This window comes from Pelmatolapia mariae, linkage group LG6 (genome assembly GCF_036321145.2).
Source record: "Pelmatolapia mariae isolate MD_Pm_ZW linkage group LG6, Pm_UMD_F_2, whole genome shotgun sequence".
Taxonomy (NCBI): Eukaryota; Metazoa; Chordata; class Actinopteri; order Cichliformes; family Cichlidae; genus Pelmatolapia; species Pelmatolapia mariae.
The window spans coordinates 26,226,635-26,249,451 of NC_086232.1; the positions used below are offsets into that span (position 1 = coordinate 26,226,635).

The following is a 22,817-nucleotide window of genomic DNA, read 5'->3' on the forward strand; positions in this document are numbered from 1 at the left end:
AACATCCTTTTCCTAAAGCAAGGTAAGAGTTTTGGGTCTTGGGCAGGAATCACAGTCCTGTGTGTTAATAAGAGCAAATAGCTAGCATGAGGCTGGTACTAGAGAATGAGACGCAGGTAAGACCAGTAGGATTGGACAGTAGAGACCGTAACTGCGAATGCTGAGCCACATTAATACTCCTTTTTTTTCCATTTTTCTTTTTCTGTCCCGTAGTTTTTGCCACCAACTTCAGAGTAAAAGCCTCCATGAAGAACTCTGTCCTGCTGTCCTGGGAGATCCGTGATAAGAACCCTGCCCAGCCGTTCACTGTAAGGAGATGTATATTTGTTTGTTGGTAAATATAAAAAGTAGCCGTGCCTCATGCAGTTTAACTTTTATAAGGTGAAAAAGCAGGACCTTGATAAAAGCCTGGGATTAAATTCAGAATTGCATGTTTTGCAGTTGTATATGGCAGATTAATTGTGAGGTATCATATTTCCAACCACTCATTATCTATGAAACTTCACTCTTCCTGTCAAGAAAAGATAATGAAGTCTGGCTCCCTAACAGACAAAGGAAGATACTGTTACTTTTATCTCACAATTGCTACAATTTATGTCAAAATCTTTTCACTCCATCTTGGAGTCATAACGTAGTTAAATGTAAATACACAGACATTGATACATATTTACAGATTAAATATGAAGAGAAAATTCATAGGACATCAAAACCTCTCACGTCTGTGGTAAACAAATATTCATGAACTGGTATTTTTTCATTACAAAATAGCATCACAACTTGTTTTTCTTCATTGTCAGTGCAATCAAACCTTTGTTGTTTCTACTTCCATTGGAGAAACTGCACAATATAAGCATAATTTTATTCTAATCAGCTAAGTGTAAGGCAAAACTAGGCTTCCTATTTAGACCTCTATGTGCATTTGTGGTGTTTTCAGATCCTGTATGGGAAGGGCCAGTCTGTGGAAGTGGATGGCAAACAAACTCAGAAGCTGATCACTGGTTTGGAGCCAGACACTCAGTACTCTTTTCTGCTAACCAACCGAGCCAACAGCGCTGGGGGCCTGCAGCACCGTGTCACTACTACCACCGCTCCAGACATCCTGAAAACCAAACCTATTGTAGTGGGAAAGACTAATGCAGATGGCATGGTGACTGTGCAGCTACCGACTGTACAGACCACAGCTAAAGTCAGGTAGGAAAGACTTAAAGCATGTAGATAGAGTGGATTTGTTATCCTAAATACCAACTGTGAAGGCTTTAAATTATTACTTTGTATCAATTTATCTACGGACCCTGTGAGGTCATTTTACTATGTCTCGGAGCTGACAGCAAGTCTGAGAACTCCTTCAACAGGCCAAACGAATCCCCACTACTGAACATTTTATCTGCTTTTTGGCACCAATAATAAATATAGATACAAAGTCCAAATAGCCATACATGTTTAAATATGATATACTGCTTCTCACAGCTATTTTCCAGTCTTTCTCTGTCACTTCAGTAGTGTTTTGGGGTGGGGTTTTTTCACACTTTTATTGTATACAAGATGGTCACTCAAAATGTCAAAATAATCCAAAAACACAAGCTGGATTTAAATACGTATCAATTTGGATACTATTCCTTCTTTACAAATTCTTATTGTCAGATTCAACATGAGGCTGCATACTGTATGCTGTAGAAAGTGCAAGCACTGATTTCTGAAATAAGTCATCTACTAAGGACACATGGAGGTTTGTCTTTTCCCTCATTACATAGTTGCTCAATCCTGTAATATTGCATTCCACATCCTGTTTAAGATGCGACCAGTTTTCTCCCAGCAGATGCCACACAGTTTCAACGTACTATACTGTTTCACAGCAGCTACAACTACAGCAACATACTAATGTATATTAGTATAATGTATATCATATTGATGGTCAGATACTGCATACTCTTTTAAAGTAGAGATAACACCCAGAGTTAGATGAGAGGATCAATAGCACTTTTCTGTCACCAGCAGCCACTTAGCTTAGCTAAGCACTTGAAACAGCCTGAGTCTGTCTGTAATAGAAATTGCCAACCACTTTTTCTTATGCTCAGAAAGTAACTACAAATTTTATTAGCTTTTCATAAAATTAATTTTAAAAGAATTAAATGAATAAAAAAATCTATGAAAAAATTTAAATCGCTACAATTTAGGTCCAGGCCATTTATTCAGCCCTTTTATGCAATTAAAGTTACGACTGCTCTTGTGAACAACACATTTGTACTTTTGAATTTGGCTGCATTCATCTTCCCTATAGTTCTGTCCTCTCTCCTTTTTCCTTCTACAGAGAAGCAATGTCATAATGTTGCCTCCACTATGCTTTACTATAGAGATGATATGAGTCAGTGCATTGTGTTTGCCAGATGCTTGGAGATCTGACTTCACAGTGCACCATTTGGCAAACTCCAAGTAGGCTCTGATACGCATTTTTCAGAACTGACTTCTGTCTTGCTTCTCTACCATGAAGGCCAGCTTAATGGAGTTCTACTTCCAGGGAGTTTCCTTCATCTTTGAAGAGGACTTTTGAAGTTCCGTTTAATGATCTTGTGGTTTTAAGTCACTTTCCAGACCAAGACTATTCCTGCTCAGTTATTCCACTTGACCTGACAACCATCCTTATGATTTCAGTCTTTTATTCCAAAATTGTACATGGCCTTCGTGCCCGTGGTACCACTGATAGTGTTAGAAGGTTTTATGCCCCTATCCTTTTCTGTGCTTTAAAACAATATTATAATTGCTGGCTTTAGAGAGTTTCTTAACTTAATGGCTTGTGATTGTGAATTGTGGCTCTTTATATAGACAGGTGTGTCCATCATGTTCCATACACATCAAGAATAAATATAGTGTAACATCAAGTGCCTCCATACTTTTGTGTCTGAAATCCTTTTAAAGTATTCTGTTAAATTTCACAACACTGACGGTTTTCCAGAAACTGAAATGTTGAAAAACTGTGCAGTTTGGAGTGTGCTTCCTCAGGCCTGATCCCAGTTGCATGCTGTGTTTCAGGGGTTATTTTGTGGTAGTGGTGCCACTGAAGAAACAGAGAGGGGGGAAATTCTTGAATCCTTGGGAGGACCCTGACCAAATGAACCTGGATGAGGTGAGACGTGCAGCAGGCAGGAAAAATAAAAAGCTAAATAATGGTCACGCTTGTTATAAGGTAATACCGATGCTGGGGGGGAATGATTATGTTAATCAGGGTGATGGGGGTAATAACTGTTAAATGCGATGCAGATTTTTTGTCTGTTGTATCAGACTTATCAGACTGTGCCTTATTACGTGAAGGCAAACGGCCTAACCATCCATTGCTTGCTCACTCTAAACAATACTTTCACATGCCATTTCCCATCTAATTCCACTTCCTGCCTTTTTTCTAAAGACTTCACCACCTCATTATTCTGCTCTGAAAGCAATTGAGTCAATAGAGTTTTATGGCGCCTACTGTCTCAGTGGATAAATGTGGCAGCAATTCAGTTGATGAACACATTTGGGCTAAGGTGATATTGCACTGTACAGTCCATTGTTTCTACAATAATGAGGGTTTTGTGTGGGGCAAAATTGTCAAAACTGACCTTTTTTTCTGAAGGTTTTTTTGTATGTGGGTTGGGATGGGACGGGGGAGTTTGAAGCACACTGATGATCTGGTCATGCCCTTTGTTTGAACTTGGTGCAACCAGCATTTGCAGGTTGTTGTCCTATTTTTTTGTCACGTATTTGTGTCAGACGCTTTTTTGTTTCTTTGTTTCCTTTCTGTCAATTTTCCCCATCTCCTCTAAACTCTGAACCTGCCTGCTCATTTTCTCTGTTTTGTTTTTCCTCATAGCTCCTCAGAGAGATCAACAGAACCAGCGTCAGCCGAGCCCTTCGCATCCGCAGACAGGCTAGCCAGTCAGATCCCAGGGCTTATGTCACAGCTCACTTCAAGACTCTGCCCCTTGAATTCACATTAGGGGACGGCCGAAACTACGGCGACTTTCGCAACCGTCCACTGCAGAACGGACAAGACTATGTTTTCTTTGTGCTGGCGCTGCTCGACCTCTCCGAGAATGTGAGTGCAGACGCAAACACGCCTGAACAAATCTACTGTCTAAGTACACTGGTGTTTACGTGTGTTTACGTGTAACTGCTTAAACCCTTGGCCTCTTGCAGACTATGTATTCAACCAGCCCTTACTCTGATCCTGTGACATCATCATATGTCGATCCTCAACCAATTGTTGATGAGGAGGAGGGTCTTTTGTGGGTGGTGGGGCCTGTGCTGGCTGTGATCTTCATTGTCTGCATCGTCATTGCCATTCTCCTCTTCAAGAGGTAAGATCAGCACGATGGAGGAAAACAGAAATAAACGCTGTTCAGTAATACATTTGAATGCTGAGACAAAGAAAGCTGTAAACAAAAGAGATTTTGAGTTTTGCTGAATATGGAGAAAAGAAGTTAAAGCGTCACATTAGTCTTTATAGTAGGGACAACAGTTATTCTGCAGGGGTTTATCCATTTCCATCACTTAATATATCTTTTTTGTTCATTTCATGAATATTTCCTACAAGTTATCAAGCAGTGTGTGACAGAAAAAGATCCTAATCAGCAGACAGTGTCAGTTTTCTTTCAGAGATGTGCATACAGATTATTATCGTTTACATCAGTTGTCAGATCTATCATTTTGTGTGAACATAATTTATATTTCTAAATGAATAAAAACTCAGCATTTCCCTGTTGCTTTAAAGGTTCAACCAGTGGCTTAAATGTATGGTGAAATATTTCTAATTATTTACACTAATAATAGCTAAGCTTAAATTTGAGGTTATCATAGATATGTATTTTTTTCTGTCATCATCAGTACTGTGCAAAAGTCATAAGCAATGCTACTTCAGGCTTTCTGAAGGTCATTCACCTCTAAGGTGATTCCCAAAGAGCTATTAGCTGAACATTTTGCATATCTCATAATGGCGTACGATCTGCCCTTAAAAAAACTGAGAAAACTGGACAAGTGTACAGGTTTAAAAAACATCTGAAATGATGTCTTTAAGAAATAAGAACATTTCCAGGACCTCAGAGATGCATCTGGTCCTTCAGGCGATCCATCTACTGTTTGCAGAAGCCTTATGAGAAATGGCTTCAGTTAAAGAGTGGCTGTCAAGAAGCCACTCGTAAGGAAGGAAAAGTGGAGAAAAGAACTGGACCTAAAGTCAGTGGCAACAGGTCTTCTGGAGTGACAGGAATGACTGTTTTCAGCCATCTTTTGTTATAAACAGCCTCTGTCATGGTTCGGAGCTTCATTTCCGCTGGTGATGTCAAAATTGATGGAATCATGAAAACTACCATCAGATTTTGATCCAACAGGCATCTAAATGCCAACAGCATCATTTTTCAGCTTGACAATGACGCCCAAACACACTGCCAGTGCAACAAAAACAAACCTGGAGAGAAAAACAGACAACAGAGCACTATGAGTCATGGATTGGCCTCCCCAGAGCCCGAACGTCAACATTATTGACAATGTTGAAGCAGCGCGGGATCCTCTTGACAGAGAATGGATTAAAAATGAAGCCAACATCCAAAGAAGAGACTTGAAAGCCCTTCAAGAAGCCTGGAGAACTATTCCTGACGACTACTTAATGAAACTACAAGAAAGCTGCCTAAGAGATTTCCCGCTGTGTTGAAGAATAAAGATGGCAACACCAAGCTCACTAGAAGCAAAGTCTGCTTTTGTCTTACATACTGAGTTTATATACTTTCAATAAATTGTTGCACCAATTTCCCATTTCTGAAGAAAACTGCAAATAAATGAACAGTGGCTTAAGATTTTTGCACAGTAACGCCCATTTAAAGCCAAATATGGGGAGCAGTGTTAGCTAGCATGAGAGAAAAGTGAAAGATAACATTATCACCCATTAGCACTATTCACGATAAGCTCGCCAGCCAATCTTCTAGCTAGAGGTTAGTTAATGCACGTGAATAATTAGTGTGACTGATGCAGCTCAGCAAAATTATTAACCTTGATGGTAATAATCTAATACTCAGTACAGCCCTAGAGTGTAACTCCTGGTGATTTCTAGCTATTCATTTCACACTTGTTCTTAAGCTGTACCATTGCAGGGCAGAGTTGCTAGGTGTTGATATGTATGCAGTGTCCTTGTGTGAAAAAGCTTTTGTGTTTAGATTTACATCTGCTGATGATCTTTATAGCTACAGGAGGTGCTGTTTTGCATATTTAAGATCATATTACTATTGCTATCCATTTAAATGAGAGGAAGAGAATGATGAGTTCAGCAATGCTTTAGTCCCTGATGTTTGTTGATTGGACACTAATGTTATTCATCCTTGTCTCTGCTTTTATCTACACGTCTTCCTACGTGGATCCAGCAAACCTGACAGGTAAACAAACACTGCTTATTACCATTTCCTCTGTCCTACGGGAACAATTTCCTTGCAAAGAATCATTTAGAAAATTGAACCCAGAAGAGTCAGGATTATTGCCGTGTGCCTTTATTGACAATATATTAACTAGAAGTATACTGGCTGAATTGTACATTTGTAATCCCCCAAGCTCACTTTATTCAGTGTGTTGGATAAAGATATGTATGGGAAGAGTGACAGCTGCACTGCATCGGCTGGTTTATGTCCATCATTTTAAGTGTATTTTAAGTAGATCAGGTTGAGGTAAATTATGTTTGTTCTTCCAGGAAAAGAGCCGAGGCTGAAGGAAGAAAGGGCAGTTTTCCCTGCAGCAAAGCGATGTCCTCCCACCATCCCACTGATCCTGTGGAGCTACGCAGAATCAACTTCCAGACTCCAGGTAGATTGGGGAGAAATATCCACACGCAAAATATGCTATATGTGGCCAGTGTTGATGAGATTAACTGTGGTGTTGTTTCCCTTTTCAGCCTACCGTGTATCAGTGTACCGCGGTTATCGGCGTCTGTCAAGTTAGTTGGTCCTTGTCCCCCTCTTTCTTTCTTTCTCTTTCTTTTTCTGTCTTTCTATTTTTTTCTACTCTTTTTCCTTCTCCATATCCATGCTAACTAACCATCCATCCCGTATAGGATGAAGCTGCTTGACATTTCATCAAACGCCTCCGGAATACTTCTACTGAAAAAAAACCAAAATTAAAATCATGCTAAATTTTTTATTGCCTGTGTCATAGCCTTTTTTTAATCTTCACCAGCAGTGTGCGTATCCTCTGAAGATGTGTTATTGTGCCTCAGTAACTTTCTGAACATGCACATTGTTCCTTCTGTCTGCCTGGAGAGAAAACGGTCACTTAACCAAAAAAAAAAAAAAAAGACAACACTTCCATTTGCTTCCTCCACTGTCCATGGACCGAGCACTAAACAACACCTCCTTTGAGAATCCTAACTCTTAACATTTTCCTCCAAAGGAGTTCAATTGTGTGTGTATCAAAACCGCCTCTTTTTCTGTTTCTGTGCTCGGCAGGCATGGCAAGTCACCCGCCCGTCCCCATCTCTGAGCTGGCAGATCACATTGAGCGCCTCAAGGCAAATGACAATCTCAAGTTCTCTCAAGAGTACGAGGTACGAATGCTGATTATCTGTCCCTGAAAATCACTAACTTGGGAAATTCATGCGGGCTTGATGCACATAAGCACACACACACTCGCATATTTATCGTTGACCTGCCGTTTCTTGCTCAGTTCCAGTTCTGATAGCGAGCGCGAGTAGATCTAAAGCCTCACATTGACTATACAGTTAAGTTACGTTTGGATTCGTCTCCGTCGAATGATACAAAATCGAGCGCATCTCCCTCTCTCTGCTGTCTTGTTGTTATCTATACAAATATAAGAGGAAAATTGAAATTGCAAGCTCAAAGAGAGTTTGCTTACAGCCAGATGGTTATCAAGCCCCCATTTCTACGCTCTGGTGGAGAAAAGGGGAGCTAGAAATAAAGCGGCAGCCACAGAGAGCAGACTCGCCAAGAGATGCAAGAGGCAAATGTTCTCTGTAAAATAGACGCTTCTTGATTAGTTTCCTTCAACTTACAGAAGAGTTAATGTGGAACAACAACAGAAAAGCCATCTACTTGGAGATAACAGTGTGGCTGAACTTGTCGTGCTGAACTGTAGCCTTCAAAAAAAAGACATTAGCAGAAATATTATGGCTGTGTCGCAAATAGCGCTACAATGAGCTCCGCGGAGAGCTGTTAAAAGAGTAAAAATGTTTTCTTTTCCCTGCATAAAAAAATGTGTTTAGGCCAAGGGCTTCTGGGTGGAGGAGACGGCATAAGGCCCTAATTGGTTGCCGCAAAAGAGAGACAAATTGTGTGTGACAGATATATAGTACGTATATAGAGAAAGACAAGGACACATTATGCAAAAAGTAGAAAAACAGAGCAAGAATGTTTTTTGGGGGCGGAGAGTGTTGGGAGAGAGGATAAAGGAGGATGGAGGAGACATTGAGGGAGAAGCTGTATGCAATTGTGGTGTGAGCTGGAACCACTCTGTTGAGCCTCACATTCTCTCTGCATGACTGTGTGCTTTGTTCGGTACTGAAGCTTTAACGAAGGAACAAGAGAGATGGATGGAAGAGGGACTGAGAGAGAGAGAGCGAGAGAGAGGCCAGAAATGATTGCGGTGTAATAATCAGGCACACATGATGTCGGCAGCTCATGGAAAGCAGTCTTAAACACACACACACACACACACACACACACACACACACACACACACAGATACGTGCACGTATCCAGTACCGCTCCTGTCCACTTTTTCCTCAACCAAACCATAATTATGTGTCGTAAAATATTCAGAATTGCTAAATTGCTCTGGCTCTCTCCTCTTCGTCCCTCTCCATTGACAGCCCTATAATGACCTCATGTCTGCCTCTCCCAGCTAACAGCAATGGTTGCACTGTAATTACCCTCTAGGAACTTAATGTGTTGGTCTAACACAACCATCCCCTCTCTCCCAGGGTTATTGGTTGCGCTTTTATCATCTTTCTCTTTTAGCTAGTTTTGAAAGTGGAAAGTCTTTCTTGAAAAGGGATATCATGGGTGCCCACGTTCCTATACAGTATCAATAATACCTTCTTAATTTTCAGTTTGTTGTTGGTTTTAACATTGGGTTTTGCTGTAACGATCCTGCCCCGGTGCCTGTGAGCTCAGATTCTTGGAACTCTTAAAATCTTCCTGTTCTGGATGCCAATTTCTTGCACATTGAGGTTCAGTTTAAGAGATAGCGATATCGATGCCAGCAGTAAATTTTAAGTGCTAATGCTTGGTGCTTATGTGTGATTTTAGAGAATCAGCCAATGCTGTGCACGCATAAGCAGCATATCGTACCTTACAATCATACGGGGATTAAAAGTGGTATGTAGCAAGATTGTTTTTTCCTCATTGCAAGTCCTGTAAATCATTCGTGCCACGGCCATTTATCTTAATCTAATGTTTTTGACAGACTGCATGCTAGTCTCACTGTCTGAAACCCACTTGCTTTAATAATGCCAAAATATTTCTGGTAACAAAAACATGATTGAGCACAGAACAACTGTGGTAAGCCACATGAAACGATATAACTGCAACAGCTTCTCGTTGATGTTTGTTCTTTGCGCTGACCTTCGCTTGCGTGTCTTGCAGTCAGTCGATCCTGGTCAACAGTTCACGTGGGAGAACTCAAACTTGGAGGTCAACAAACCAAAGAACCGCTACGCGAACGTCATTGCCTACGATCACTCCAGAGTTATACTCTCCAGCATCGAGGGTAGGACACGCTTCCGCTGTGTTTGTGTGCGTGTGTGGGTGTGCATGACCTGTTACCTCTGTCTTTGTATGGCTATGGTAATGGTTTCAGGAAATGAGGCCACTCTGGTCACTTTCTCAGGGCCATTTAAGGTTTACGATTTGGTTGCAGAGTTATGGTTTGGGCTAGGCTTTAAATTGGGCATGAAGTTGTGATTCTTGAGTTTGGGTGTGGAGTAGTAGTGCGTTATGTCATACTGTGCATGTGTGTATGACTGTGTGAACTTGTGCGTGAGAGCTTCTATCCGTGAAAGATGGGATGTTAATAGTTCGAAGCTGTGCTGCACTGGCTGTTCCCATGCATCACAAACCAAGTGCTGTGCCTACGTAAACACAATGAAAAAAATCATTTTTTCCCATCTAACCAACTGCTGTGTCTTACCCCACTGTGTTACCACATCATATGACTGGTTTGGACCCGGCCTGACCAATTTAATATCTGAGGAGATAGCGTGCGATCGTGCTTTATTTAGACTGTTTACCGATTTATTCATGGTGTGCCCATTTTCCTGGATTTGGGCTTTCTGAATGGTTTAAAATGAGAAGAAGAAGAAACAAATAGTTCTGTACTCAGTGTGCATTTTGAAGCGCACTCACCCACCTCAGCTGGGAAAGACCCGAGGCAGAGAAACTGGCAGCTCCAATGTGGAGAGAGGGAGGCAGTGGGAGGCCAAGCCCAAACAGATGAGCCTTATCTGGGCAGAGCATGTGTGAGCAGCCCCTCCGCCCCCGCCTGTCCTGGAGCCCTGGCTGTCTGTCTTTCTTCCAGCTAAGAAAATGCAAATACTGTTGAGCATGTCCAAACACACACACGAGCGCTTTCATGCACGCATAAACACACACAAAAAAAAACATATATGCCCAGATGTGGACGAGCACAAACATATACTCTCCTCGCAGCCGCTTCCACACGTCGCTGAACGCAGACCTTCTGCCAAGCCAGCATTCCCACCAAGTGACTGAAAAGTGCGAGTGTGTGTTTTATCTGCAGATTGCTTCTGTTGTAGTCCATTGCAGTAAAGTTGTAGCGCATCAAAGAATTTAGGCAAGCTGTCTTTTAAAGACTGGGGTTGATAAACATATGTTAGAAGCTCTTCTTACCGTCTGTCCACATCCCATTTAAAGTAAGTTGTATAAGCATCCCCCTTGCTCCTCTGTCATTTGAGTGTGTGTGTCTGCTGTGTGTGTGTGTGTTTGCGATGTTGGCGTGGGATTTTACAACTGTATGGGACTGATTCGTGCTCGTAAAATAAGCTGCGGGAGGAGACTCGGCTGCAGGAGTTTCTTCCTGTCAGCATCCCGCTGTTTGTTCATTGATTTCGATCTGTTTAAACGTAAACTGCCATCTGAAGGCTCAAAAGGAGTTTTAGGTCCCATTTCGGCAGAATCGGGTCACAGCTGAACGTACGCATGTGTGCCTGAGTGTATGTGTGTGTGTGTACTTTGGTGTTTTTGGCGTATGTGTGCATGTTTGAGCTGTGACTCAGTGATTTTTGGGATTATGGTATTAGGCCCTAGATGAGCAGGCCTGATCCTAAATCAAACACACACAGACAGTCTTTCACATCTCTCACACACACACACACACACACACAATCCCTTCCAGGACAAGCAGTGTCAGCCGAGTCTTACACAGAGACGGCCTTACAGTCATATTGCCATTCAAAGCGACACATCCAGAGTATACTCAGATTAGGCCCATGATCGTCTTAGCATGTATTATAAAACAAGACGGCTGAACAATCCAACACCAAAGGCCTCTGGGCCCTGTGAAAACATTAATCTCCCTGCCATGACCTCAGATGATCCTCACCCTTTATTACTTGCACATAAACCTGCCTTTATAGTAGTAGACTTTAAATAATCCTTAAAGATTATTTCAACATGGAACAGAATAAGAATCAGGTTCATCTGCAGGCAGTAATTTGATGCAATCAGTGCCATGCATCATTCCCATACTCTCAGCATACAGACTTAGAATTGAGTGTTTCATCACCGCCTGTATCTTTTGCTCCCATCTGTTTTTCTGTCTTTTCCCTTATTTGCTTTTTCCATCTAATCCATTCTCCAATTCAACTTGCACACATGTGTTTCTATTCTTTTCTCCACCTTAAATAACATCCACTTTTTCTCTTATTACTCAGGTGTCCCGGGCAGTGACTACATCAACGCTAACTATATTGATGGCTACCGCCGTCAGAATGCCTATATTGCCACTCAGGGCGCCCTTCCCGAGACCTTCGGGGACTTCTGGAGGATGGTCTGGGAGCAGCACACAGCCAACATCATCATGATGACCAAGCTGGAAGAGAAATCACGGGTAAGAAAATGGAATAAGGTGGGAGTGTGCACGACCTCAGAACTGAATACAGAGAGCATCACAGAGAATGAGTACAAATACAATATTACAGACGAAGCCAAAGACTAGAGCAGGACATGATGAAGCATAAGGCTAGGTAAGGCTAGATGAGAAAAATTGTGGTTTTTACTATTGGATTAAATGTATCAAATGTAGTATAAGAACTGGGTAAGCTCTATTGTGAGGTCCACTGCATAAAATAGGAGAAAAGTTACACGTTTGGGTAAAATTAATGAGGTTATCTATTTGCCTTTGATTATGAAGCATCTACTTTTTCACAAGCTGAAAAGAATATGATATATAGAGTTCATCTGCAACAATAAATATATTATAGCAGCGTCCATTACAGCTCAGTAATTTTCTTATAGTTGGGTAATAGGTTCATAATAACAACATAATCAGACAATAATGTAATAACCAAGATATTAACCAAGTAATACAAAGGTATTAACAATTTGTATATCTCTGTAAACTTAATATTTACATTTATTAACCAAGGATGCCAGTGAGGTAGAACTATTTGGTAACGTTATAGAAATATTTTGGTCACCGTGTGTTAAGGTGGTAACAAGAAAATGTTTTGGCTTATAAACTTGTACTATTATTACATTATTGTGGTAATAAGCTGATAATAATACGGTAATATTGGCTGGTGTTTTCACTGGCTGGCTTCCATCCTTCGAATTCCCATGAAAATTGTATCTAAATTGGTATCCACAAAATCATAATCATTGAAACTTAAATTAATCATATAATTTAAAAATACTAAATAACATCAAAAGGCCACCTCATAGATTTTGTCTTTTTATTAGTGAGAATGTGCAGGCTGCTGTTTTATACCATATGCAATGCTGTCCAGTCACTCCGAACTGGAAGCTAATGTTCTGTGGCTGAATTAACTTTTAAAGTTTGTGGGGAAAAGAGCCGTTTTGTTGGTAGTTACTGGTATTATTTAGTTGTTAGGCAAGTACTGAAATATTGTTAGTGAGCTCCTAAACATTTTTCATCCTGTATCGTCAGTATTTTTGCTTTACATTAGAAAGCAAGTTATGTGCAACGTGCGACTAATGCATAAGCTGTCATGATGGAGGCGTATATATAACTGAAGGTTAGAGTGACATAATGAGTGAGAAATGCAAAACAGCTAAATTACAGCTAAGGTGTTGTGGCATGTTGTGAGGAGATACAGAGAGACTAGAAAAAGACATGAGTTTTATTTTATTTCATTTTCTTTTATTTGGATGCACGAGGACAATAGATTGTAGGTGGAGTGAACAGAATAGGCTAGAAGAGGACACGCGAGGAATCGCTGGAATACAACATTTAGTGCATGAATGTTCTTGGGAAGTCAGAATGGGCATGTAGTGTATCAGAATAGAAGGCAAAAAAAATAGTGTGGATTGATGAACCAGACCTGGAGGAATTACAAGTACAGCTAAATTGGGGTAAGTAATGAATTAGAAAATAATCTGCCTTCGAGGCATTTGCTATTGTTAACAGAATGTGCACTTGAGTAAAAATTCAGTGTAATGAGAATGTCATGTCAGAGTAAAATGAACATGAATGGCTTGAGGTATGAATCATGACTGAAGTGCTAACCAATTATGTCCAAAGACCTTTTCAGAAAATTATCCTTTCTTCCCATTTGTGCTTCTTTTCCTATTAACCTGTGCCTTGTGTTAAAACGCTGTTTCCTTTTCAACTTTTTCCAACTGTCTCTGTTGTGTCTGTTTGACCCTCAGATGCCCTCTTATTTCTTCTCTAAGGCAAGATCTCTCTTTCTCTCCTTTGCTAAAATCCCTTTATAAGTGCAAACTCACTTCTCATGGTTTTCTCCTTACCTTTATCCACCGTTTTGTTATAGTTTTTCTGCTCCCTCCCCACCTCCTCTTTTTTTTCTCCAAGCAATAGCAAATAATGCATTGGATGATAATGCAAAAATTGTATTGTAAACTGACCACATAGTTAACTAGTTAAAAATGTTATTTTTTGCTTTTAATACAGTTCATAAAGAGTTTACATAAGTGTTTATGGTCTGCATGATCGCACCCACAATGGGCATTTTCCTCCACTTCCTGTCTTGTGACTGTGTAGTATATTATGTAGTCCTTATTTTCTGGCTACATTGTCATAAGGTTTATTTTTTGGTTGTTTTTCGGTTGGGTTTTTTGTGTTTTTTTCCACTGCAGAGCAAGTTTGTGTTGAGCTTGTGAAGCTGTAAATTGTCAAAATTCAATAAACAGCGTTATGAAATGAAAACATTCAATTTGAAGATATTTAGCTGTTTATTATCAGCCCACTAGCTCTGCACGTACTGTTTGAGTGAGGAGTGGGCTGCTTGTTGGAGAAAATTATTTAATCTCATTTAACACCTCTCAACATTATACCATTATGTGTTTACGCATTAAGCGCACAGATGATCACAGATGGTCCCACTGTGGGAACGATGCCAGCATCCTTCCTTTTAGCACCAATCAAACCACGCTAGAACAGGGCACAGTTATGCTGCTAGCCTCATAAATCAATGGATAATATAGTCTTCACACCAGGGATTTTATTTTTTTTGCGATCCTGTTTATGCTCTGTCAGTGTGAGCCCCCCCCCCCCCCCCCCCCCCTCTCCTCCTTACACAGGCAACTGTTCCTGTCCCCACAGTGTCTCAAGGTCTGGTGGGAAAACAACAGTTGAAAAGCTGTAATTACAGCCTGAACATCACGGGCCAAAACGCATAATCCCCAGTCTGGAGCAGTGGAATGCAGAGCAAGCTGAGCTGAGCTCCCTGCAGTCTTTGATGTGAGGACTGGAGGGATCAGCACATAACGTTTGGTTTGGCCTGATTCTGCCAAGCCCCCCCTCATCTCCTCTGGGATTTTTTTTCCTCCCTCCTCTGTGGTCTCCGAAGCCGATTCGAAGAACTACAAATATGACTGCCGGGTGCAGGGGAAATCAAAGTGTTTTGCTTGGGATAGGGATGCTGGGATTTTGTGTGTGCTACGATTGGTTATGTAGGGATTTGTGAGGCTGCGATGTATTAGCAATGTACAGCATCGAATATGTGAAGGATGAGTTTTAGGTATCTCTTGGCTTTTCTGAGCACTGGTGTGGATCTTTGAGAGAGCCCACCAACCTATAGCAGTTAACTAGCAGGATCAAACGCCCACCCCACCCGACACAGACACACACTTACTAAAACCCCTTTTCACATGCTGGGTTGTCTCTGTATGTACATTACTGTCTGATACTCTCAAATTCTCTCACTGATCTGCTTTAGCACTCCTCTCCCCCTTCTTTTCTTTTTTTTTTTTTTTTTTTGTTCCCTCTACACATGCACTCGAAGTCACGTCAGCTCTTTTTTTTCTCTTTTCTTTCACCAAAATCTTTGCAAAGAAATATACAACCTGCTCTTCGTCTCTCACAGCTTCTCCCCTCTTCCATTTTAGGTAAAGTGCGATCAGTACTGGCCAACACGTGGCACAGAGACCTACGGCCTGATCCAGGTCACTCTGCTTGACACGGTGGAGCTGGCCACCTACTCTGTCAGGACCTTCGCTCTTTACAAGGTACTGAAACATGGCATGTATAATGGAGTGTGCGTAATTGATCTGTTCAAATATTTATACATACTTCGTTGCAGGTCTATAAACAAAATTTCATTCCCAGCATGGTTGGATAGCATGTTTTTAGAGCTAGTTCTGAGAGCTCACACTGTAAGCCATCCTGCTGCTGTAAGGAGTGAACAAACCACATCAGCGTATTAATCAGTGGCTGAAGAGAGTGCCAACTAATACACTTTCTTTATATTTGAGCAGTGTTTGCCAAAAACCATAGTGCCCTGCAGATTTTTTTTTAAATAAACTAGACTAAACCTGATAGCCTGGGCAGCTCATGACATGTTTGTTTACATTTTTTAATGGGATTTGTGGAAATTTACAAAAATTACAGAATAACTAAGTCTTTATATTTAACCCCACGTCTAATCTGCTCAACCAGAGCGGCTCCAATGAGAAGCGTGAAGTCCGTCACTTCCAGTTTACAGCCTGGCCAGACCACGGGGTGCCTGAACATCCCACCCCCTTCCTGGCCTTCCTTCGCCGGGTCAAGGCCTGCAATCCTCCAGATGCGGGACCCATGGTTGTCCATTGCAGGTATGTGTCTGTGTATTTTCTGTTCGGCTCATCCATTCTTATTATTCACTGAACCAGAATTATTTATGATATCCATCCACGACCATAAAGGAAACAGGTCTGCTCCGCGACTGTGTGTTTGTGAGTCTGCATGAAACACTTATGCGTTATTTTGGCATTTATGAGTTAACAACATTTTCAAAACCCTGGCAGTCGGTGAAAATCAACAAGAGTCCAAGGGCGCTTGTATAAAATAGTTTAGAGGCGCTGAAGTAAAATAAGATTGACCTGCGATTATGCAAACCCCAAACATCCTGGCTGGCTTAGACACCCACATTCCTCCCACAACAACCTCCGTCGTCTCCATCATCAGCTACCATGCTGACCCTATTTTCCATAATTAGCTTTCACAGTTGACAATATACCATTTAGGCTGGGGGTACATCTGGGTTCACAAGTTTATATTCAAATGAGCTGCTGTCTGAGCAGCAGGAGGCCAATGTGTTGTATGGAGAAGAGACTCTGGGAGCTTGTCATTACGGGCTTGGCACAGCGTTTAGCTCCAGAGCTCGAATGAAGCTTCTGTTTGCTCTTACCGGCAATCGCAGAGAAAAGAAGATAGAGCAGGGCAGTGGGAATATGGAGCAGAAACTCTCGGGAGGAAGAATTAGTGAGGTGTAGATGTGGAGGAGAATGAAGGAGGGGAAGGGGGTGAGGCTGAGACAATGATGGAGAGGGAAAGGTAGCGAGGGACTGGGAGTTAGAGGAGGAGATGTGTGCAGAGTGAGAAAAAAGAAGGTGAGGTCAAATCCAGGACACAGTGAATGAAAATGATGAATTAAAGAAAAGGAAAGATGGAGAGAAAATGGTTTCCAAGAAGAAGAAAAGGACAAATGTGAGTGTGAAAAAGTGTCGGGGCTGGCGTGAGAGGGTACTTATCGAGAAGAAAAAGAGGCAGAGCGACGGGGGCGGGACACAGCGGAAAAGGTTGGCAGGAGAGCAGCTCTTCCTAATCTTCCGTAGCAGTCAGATGGAGTATCTAACAGGATTATCAGTCAAATTTAATTATCCTGGCAAGACTCCATCATAATGTGCTTTTACATTTCAACCAACCTCTGTATCAAACAACGGACCAAATCTCATTCCACCTCGACAACGCTCCCGCGCATGCACACCGATATTCATTTAACCACATAAAGAATTTTCTATTCACTTGCACAAACTTGCTTGGTCAGGTTGTCTCACCGTTTACTAGCACAACAAAAATGTGAAGTGTTTGGGTGGGCAGCTAACGGTATTATATTTCCGGATTGTGTGTCGATAGGGAGGATATCTTCTTAATGCCAGCGAGACAGTGTTGCTGACTCATCGCTGATGTCAATTTTTACCTGCTTTGTCGGAAATATTGCTGGCTGGGATCTCGATGATAGTTAGCTGATTTAGGCAAAGCATGTTATGTTTGAGCTCCGCGGGGCCAGATTTGCACCAGGTATTAGGACACAGCGCACACACTGCAGTTTATGTGAGAAAATAACCTCACTATCTGGTTCTCTTTTCCTATTTCCAGTGCTGGAGTGGGCCGCACTGGCTGTTTCATCGTGATCGATGCCATGACAGAGCGAATCAAGCATGAGAAGACCATCGACATCTACGGTCATGTCACGCTGATGCGCTCCGAGAGGAACTACATGGTGCAGACGGAAGACCAGTACATCTTCATTCACGATGCACTGCTGGAGGCGGTGACCTGCGGGAACACCGAAGTCCCTGCGAGGAACCTGTACTCCTACATCCAGAGGCTGACGCAGATTGAACCAGGAGAAAATGTCACCGGCATGGAGCTGGAGTTCAAGGTGAGGAGGATTCACTTTGTTCCCCCGAAGGCTATAAAATTAAGCCCTACAGATTTATGGTGGTTCATAAAACCGATTCATGATAATAATGTAACACTTCACTGGTTTCTGTAAGGCCGAGTTGTCTTTTTCTTGCCCTTCGCCACCTAAAAGGTTAACAGTAAGAGCCAGTGAAAGCATCTTTGAAGCACTGCAGATCTTCAGGGCCTGCTCAGAGATATCCAGCGGGATAAATCACTGTCTGAAGACTTGATCTACTGGCCATTCTGTCCATATAAAGAATAGAGCAAACGTTCATATTTCATATTTAATTCTTGACCTTGAAAGCCATAATTGACCAAAAAACGAAGTTGCACTTCAGGTCCCATGCTGAGGGTTTTCATAGGAAGATGGTTCTTACCACCAAAGCTTGGGAAGAACGTTGTCTAAAATGACATACAGAATGTTTAATTCAGGAAGCTTTGACTTTGATAGCCCCTGAGCATCTTTCCCAGGGCTGTTAGTGGTTCTTACAGTTTCAATCCCCCTCTGAGAGATTCATATAGATGGTTGGATTTGAAGGGGATTATGGGATTGCACCTTTTGAATCTAAGGTAAGAGAGTTAGCTCTTCTGAGGGTTTCTGAAAGCATCACAGTTTGGGAAGTTTGATAGGCATGCACGTAAAGACCAAATAATGTAGGCCAGAAAGTTGAAGTTTGTAATAAAATCTTAGGGGGTTGGAAGTTATAGCAGCTTTTTCAAAACTTTAGGGAGCTGATTAGAATATAAAGTGAGAACAGCAAATGTAGGCATCATAAACAATCACAGTGAGAACATAAGGGATTCAAAGTGTTGCTGGGCAAGTGTTATTTTCATTATATTCTAGTTGTTATTTTGTTTACTGTGTTGTTTACCTCATGCCAGATGAGTTCTCTGCAGACTGGCCTGGCTGGGTGAAAAAGAGAGAATCGGTTGTAGCTTTACAGGTATACATTGAAAGCAGGTGGCTTAATTTTTCCCAGGAATGGCTTGTGTCTGCTCAGACAATCAGAGGGCAAGGTAAACACAAAGTGACTCTGAGCAATCTCCCTCATCCTATGCCCCAGCTTTCCTCCCTCCCTCTAATAGGAGCGCTCCCCTCAGAATGACAATGAAGTGAGCGCTCGCTGTATTGTTTTCACAGCCTTAGATTGATGTGAAACACATGGCGGGGTTGTCCCACTCACCATATTTCATCTCACTTGAACTCGCGTGGTATATCACAGCCCACCGTCTGAAAGATTACTTTCCACCTCCGTCAACAAAACACCAAAAGGTTGGAACTTCTCGTGTAAGAGAGGCGTCATGTCCCTCAAATAAAATCACAAAGTTGAAGCAAGCGTGTGAGGAAAAGGGAGAGGTGAATGTTTTCTGGCTGCTTTTGGTAATCCAACACCTTAATACGCCGTGTTTTTGTTTCCTTTCACAGAGAGTTTATTGGTGGAGTTCTCGGAGCTTGCCAGGAGGGCATGATTTTCTCCTTGGTGAAAAATATTGGCATGTATCGAAGCGGTGAAAAGCTTTGTTTTTGCCAGGCTTTATTGATAAGACCGCGTCAAATTCAAACCAAATGACATGAAGAATTACTATTGTTGATGCTGGAAACTGGGTTCAGAGTACCCAGAATGAACTGGTGAACTTGTGGTTAGTGGGGATTTTCCAGCTCAGTCTGTCTGTAAGAAAATAAGGTACTGCTGTTTCTCCCACAGCGCTCCGGTAGCCGCTGATGGTAGACGTTGGGTTCATGAGACCCCATTGTTTCCCCCTGAGTCTGCGGTTTCCCTCTGCCTATTCTCTGTTTCTCTGTGTTTCTTTTTAAACCGTGTCATCCAATGGTCGAGTGTGAGCGAGTGTACGGGATGTACTTACGGCTGCCTGTCTGCACATATCAACATATGAATGTGTGTGTTCCAGTTTTTCTTTTTTTTTTGACTGGATCAACTGTGGTTCACATGTGTGTGTTGAGACAGTGTGGGGCCTTGTGGTTTCCTGCCCCCTGACTTTTGATTTTCTCCTTCCTCTCCTTATTCATCTTTATTCTTCCCTCTTCCATTCCCTACCACTGCCCTCATCCCCTATATCGGCCCTGCTTTGTTGATTCAGTTGAAGATATCTGACTAAATATCCTGAGGCCTGCAGATTAAAGATGATTTTCTAATTCCACTTGTCCAATAAAAAACCAAGCCTTGTGCTTTTTAAAAGAGTACTTTTTTTTTCTTTTACTTCCTTGCTTATCCGTCTTTTTTTTATTTCGCCATCGTTTTAGTGCTCTCATCAGTGCTGCTTGTAATTTTTTTCTGTAATTTTCGTCTGCACAATATTACAGCATATTTCCTTTATTTCTTTTATTTCTTATATTTCAGCGTCTGGCCAGTGCCAAGGCCCACACATCACGGTTTGTGAGTGCCAATCTGCCGTGCAACAAGTTCAAAAACCGGCTGGTGAACATCATGCCCTACGAGACCACGCGTGTGTGTCTGCAGCCAATCAGAGGAGTGGAAGGATCCGACTACATCAATGCCAGCTTCATTGATGGATACAGGTCAGTTTAACATCAGTCACTTTATAATGTTCTCACGCATGGGGAGAAATTTATTTTCATTTATACTTATCCATGTGTTTATAGACAGCAGAAGGCCTATATAGCAACCCAGGGCCCACTGGCTGAGACCACAGAGGACTACTGGAGGATGCTGTGGGAACATAACTCCACCATTGTTGTCATGCTAACCAAACTGAGAGAAATGGGACGGGTACGGATAAATGCACTCAAACACACTCAAATGTAATACATGCATTGGTCCTACAGGATAAAAACATATAGCTGTACTGTTTGAATGTCTTTTTAATTAGCGTATCACAGTACTGTGCAGAAGTCTTAAGCTACATGTTGGGGGTTTTTCCTTTGGACATTGGCAGCTTTTCTACTCATTTTCAGTCCAGTGCTTGACCATTTCAGAGGAATGTTGAGCTAGTTAACACTGACCTATGAACCGTTCAAGGATAAAAAGGAACTGAACTCAAGAGATGAACCAGTGTTGGGTCTACACAAAGCAGACCACTTAGCAAAGAAGCAATTTTAAATTGTAGCTTTAGGCACTTTGTTACTAACAACCCATCACAAAAACAGACAAAATTTGTTCCAATTTCTTTTGTTGAAATTACAGAAAATGCCAAAAAAAATTACACAGCCAGTTATCATAAAATAGCTTTTTTGCACTAACAAGGCGACTTTCAAAGGGCTATTAACTGAAAACCTGTTAGCACCTGACAGTCATGTCCTGGAGAAATAGGAAAAAAATGCAGCAAAGACCTGACACAGGGCCTGAGAGACGCATCTGGCCCTTCAGTCGATCCACCCACTGTTACCTGCAGCTTCATCAGGATGGTCTCAGTGAAAGGGTTGCTGTCAAGAAGTTCCTCATAAGGAAGGAAAAGAGAAAGAAAAGACTGAGATATGCCAAAGAGTCCCAGAGATCCATTCCTGAAGACTACTTAACCCTAGAACACTATCGCTATAAATAGTAACACAATCACTAACGCCAGGTGATTTTTACCCGATATAATATGACCAACAAAAAGTACTTGTCATCAAAATATATCAAACACATGACAAATCAGAGTGGTCAGCTTTTACTTTCAACTGTGCCATGTCTAACAAAATGAAAAAAAGTGTCATGGGGGATGCTAAAATAATGCTCCAAAATTACAGAAAAATCTGGATTTCAAGAACAAAAAATTCCTAAAAAAAAAAAAAAAATGACGCTGGAAAGCTGGTCTTTGATACACCCATTCCTGGGACATTTGAGACTTCCTTGGTGAAGGCACAATCTCCTCGACACACTAACAGCTGCAGGAGAGAGAAATCATGTAAATGTGTTAGTGTTCTAGGGTTAAAGAAATAACAACAAAGCTTGCCTAAGAGTCTTCTGGCTGTGTTGAAGAATAAAGTTGGTAATTACAAATATTGATTTTCACACGCGATAGAATGGTTAAAAAAAACAACAACTCTGTTTTTCCTTATAGACTGATTTCCACTCCCATTGTTAGGCTCTAAAAAGTCTCTTATTTTAGACCAAAGGAACCTGAAGAGGTTACAAATAACTTCAGTTAACAACAAAAAACCATGTCACTTCACAGAAGGAAAGCAGACCATCCTGTTTAGCTATTCAGAGCCCACACAATTACCAGTATGGAGATGTGTGTAGGGGTACAAGCTCTTAACTAAAAACTAGACAAAGAATTTACAAATTCTTTGAAACTCACATTAATTAAATGTGTTTGGGCTAGCTGCAGCTTTTAAACAATAGACCCACATTTTTCCCTTGATTAAGTGATCGTTTTTGCCTAAGCGTTTACTATAACATGCAGTATCACACAATATATTGTAATTTGAGCTAATTATTTTCAGTAAAAGAATATATTGAAGGGCTGACTGAATAGCAGCATAATCAGCAGCTCCATGTTTTGTTGTTGCAGAAGTTTACATCAGGAGAGGAATGAACTGTGAATAACAATGTCCTCTTAAAATGGGCAGCAGAATAGCTTTTGATGCCTGCAACAGGGAAAAAAAGCGAATGTTTCGTGATTAATAATTTGCAATTTTGGGGGGGAAAAAATCTTTAAAAAATTTAATATAATGAATTAAATATAATAAATGTTTGGGCATTATGAAGCATTATGCATGGCAC

General features: G+C 41.3%; 1 protein-coding gene across 14 annotated transcripts in view; it reads left to right on the forward strand.

Moving 5' to 3' along the window:
- ptprdb (protein tyrosine phosphatase receptor type Db) overlaps positions 1 to 22,817 on the forward strand; it is a 150,675-nt gene that overhangs the window by 123,133 nt on the left and 4,725 nt on the right. For 7 of the 14 annotated variants that reach the window (XM_063476372.1, XM_063476373.1, XM_063476379.1 and 4 more), the window contains 16 exons: positions 214 to 308; positions 935 to 1,191; positions 3,028 to 3,121; positions 3,845 to 4,069; positions 4,171 to 4,331; positions 6,384 to 6,395; positions 6,704 to 6,816; positions 7,455 to 7,552; positions 9,609 to 9,732; positions 11,915 to 12,090; positions 13,872 to 13,895; positions 15,570 to 15,689; positions 16,120 to 16,274; positions 17,821 to 18,106; positions 20,490 to 20,668; positions 20,753 to 20,879. In XM_063476372.1, the coding sequence (XP_063332442.1) occupies positions 214 to 308; positions 935 to 1,191; positions 3,028 to 3,121; positions 3,845 to 4,069; positions 4,171 to 4,331; positions 6,384 to 6,395; positions 6,704 to 6,816; positions 7,455 to 7,552; positions 9,609 to 9,732; positions 11,915 to 12,090; positions 13,872 to 13,895; positions 15,570 to 15,689; positions 16,120 to 16,274; positions 17,821 to 18,106; positions 20,490 to 20,668; positions 20,753 to 20,879 (2,246 nt within the window). The remainder of the gene's footprint in view (positions 1 to 213; positions 309 to 934; positions 1,192 to 3,027; positions 3,122 to 3,844; positions 4,070 to 4,170; positions 4,332 to 6,383; positions 6,396 to 6,703; positions 6,817 to 7,454; positions 7,553 to 9,608; positions 9,733 to 11,914; positions 12,091 to 13,871; positions 13,896 to 15,569; positions 15,690 to 16,119; positions 16,275 to 17,820; positions 18,107 to 20,489; positions 20,669 to 20,752; positions 20,880 to 22,817) is intronic. The other 7 variants (XM_063476385.1, XM_063476381.1, XM_063476384.1 and 4 more) reach the window with 1 other exon arrangement.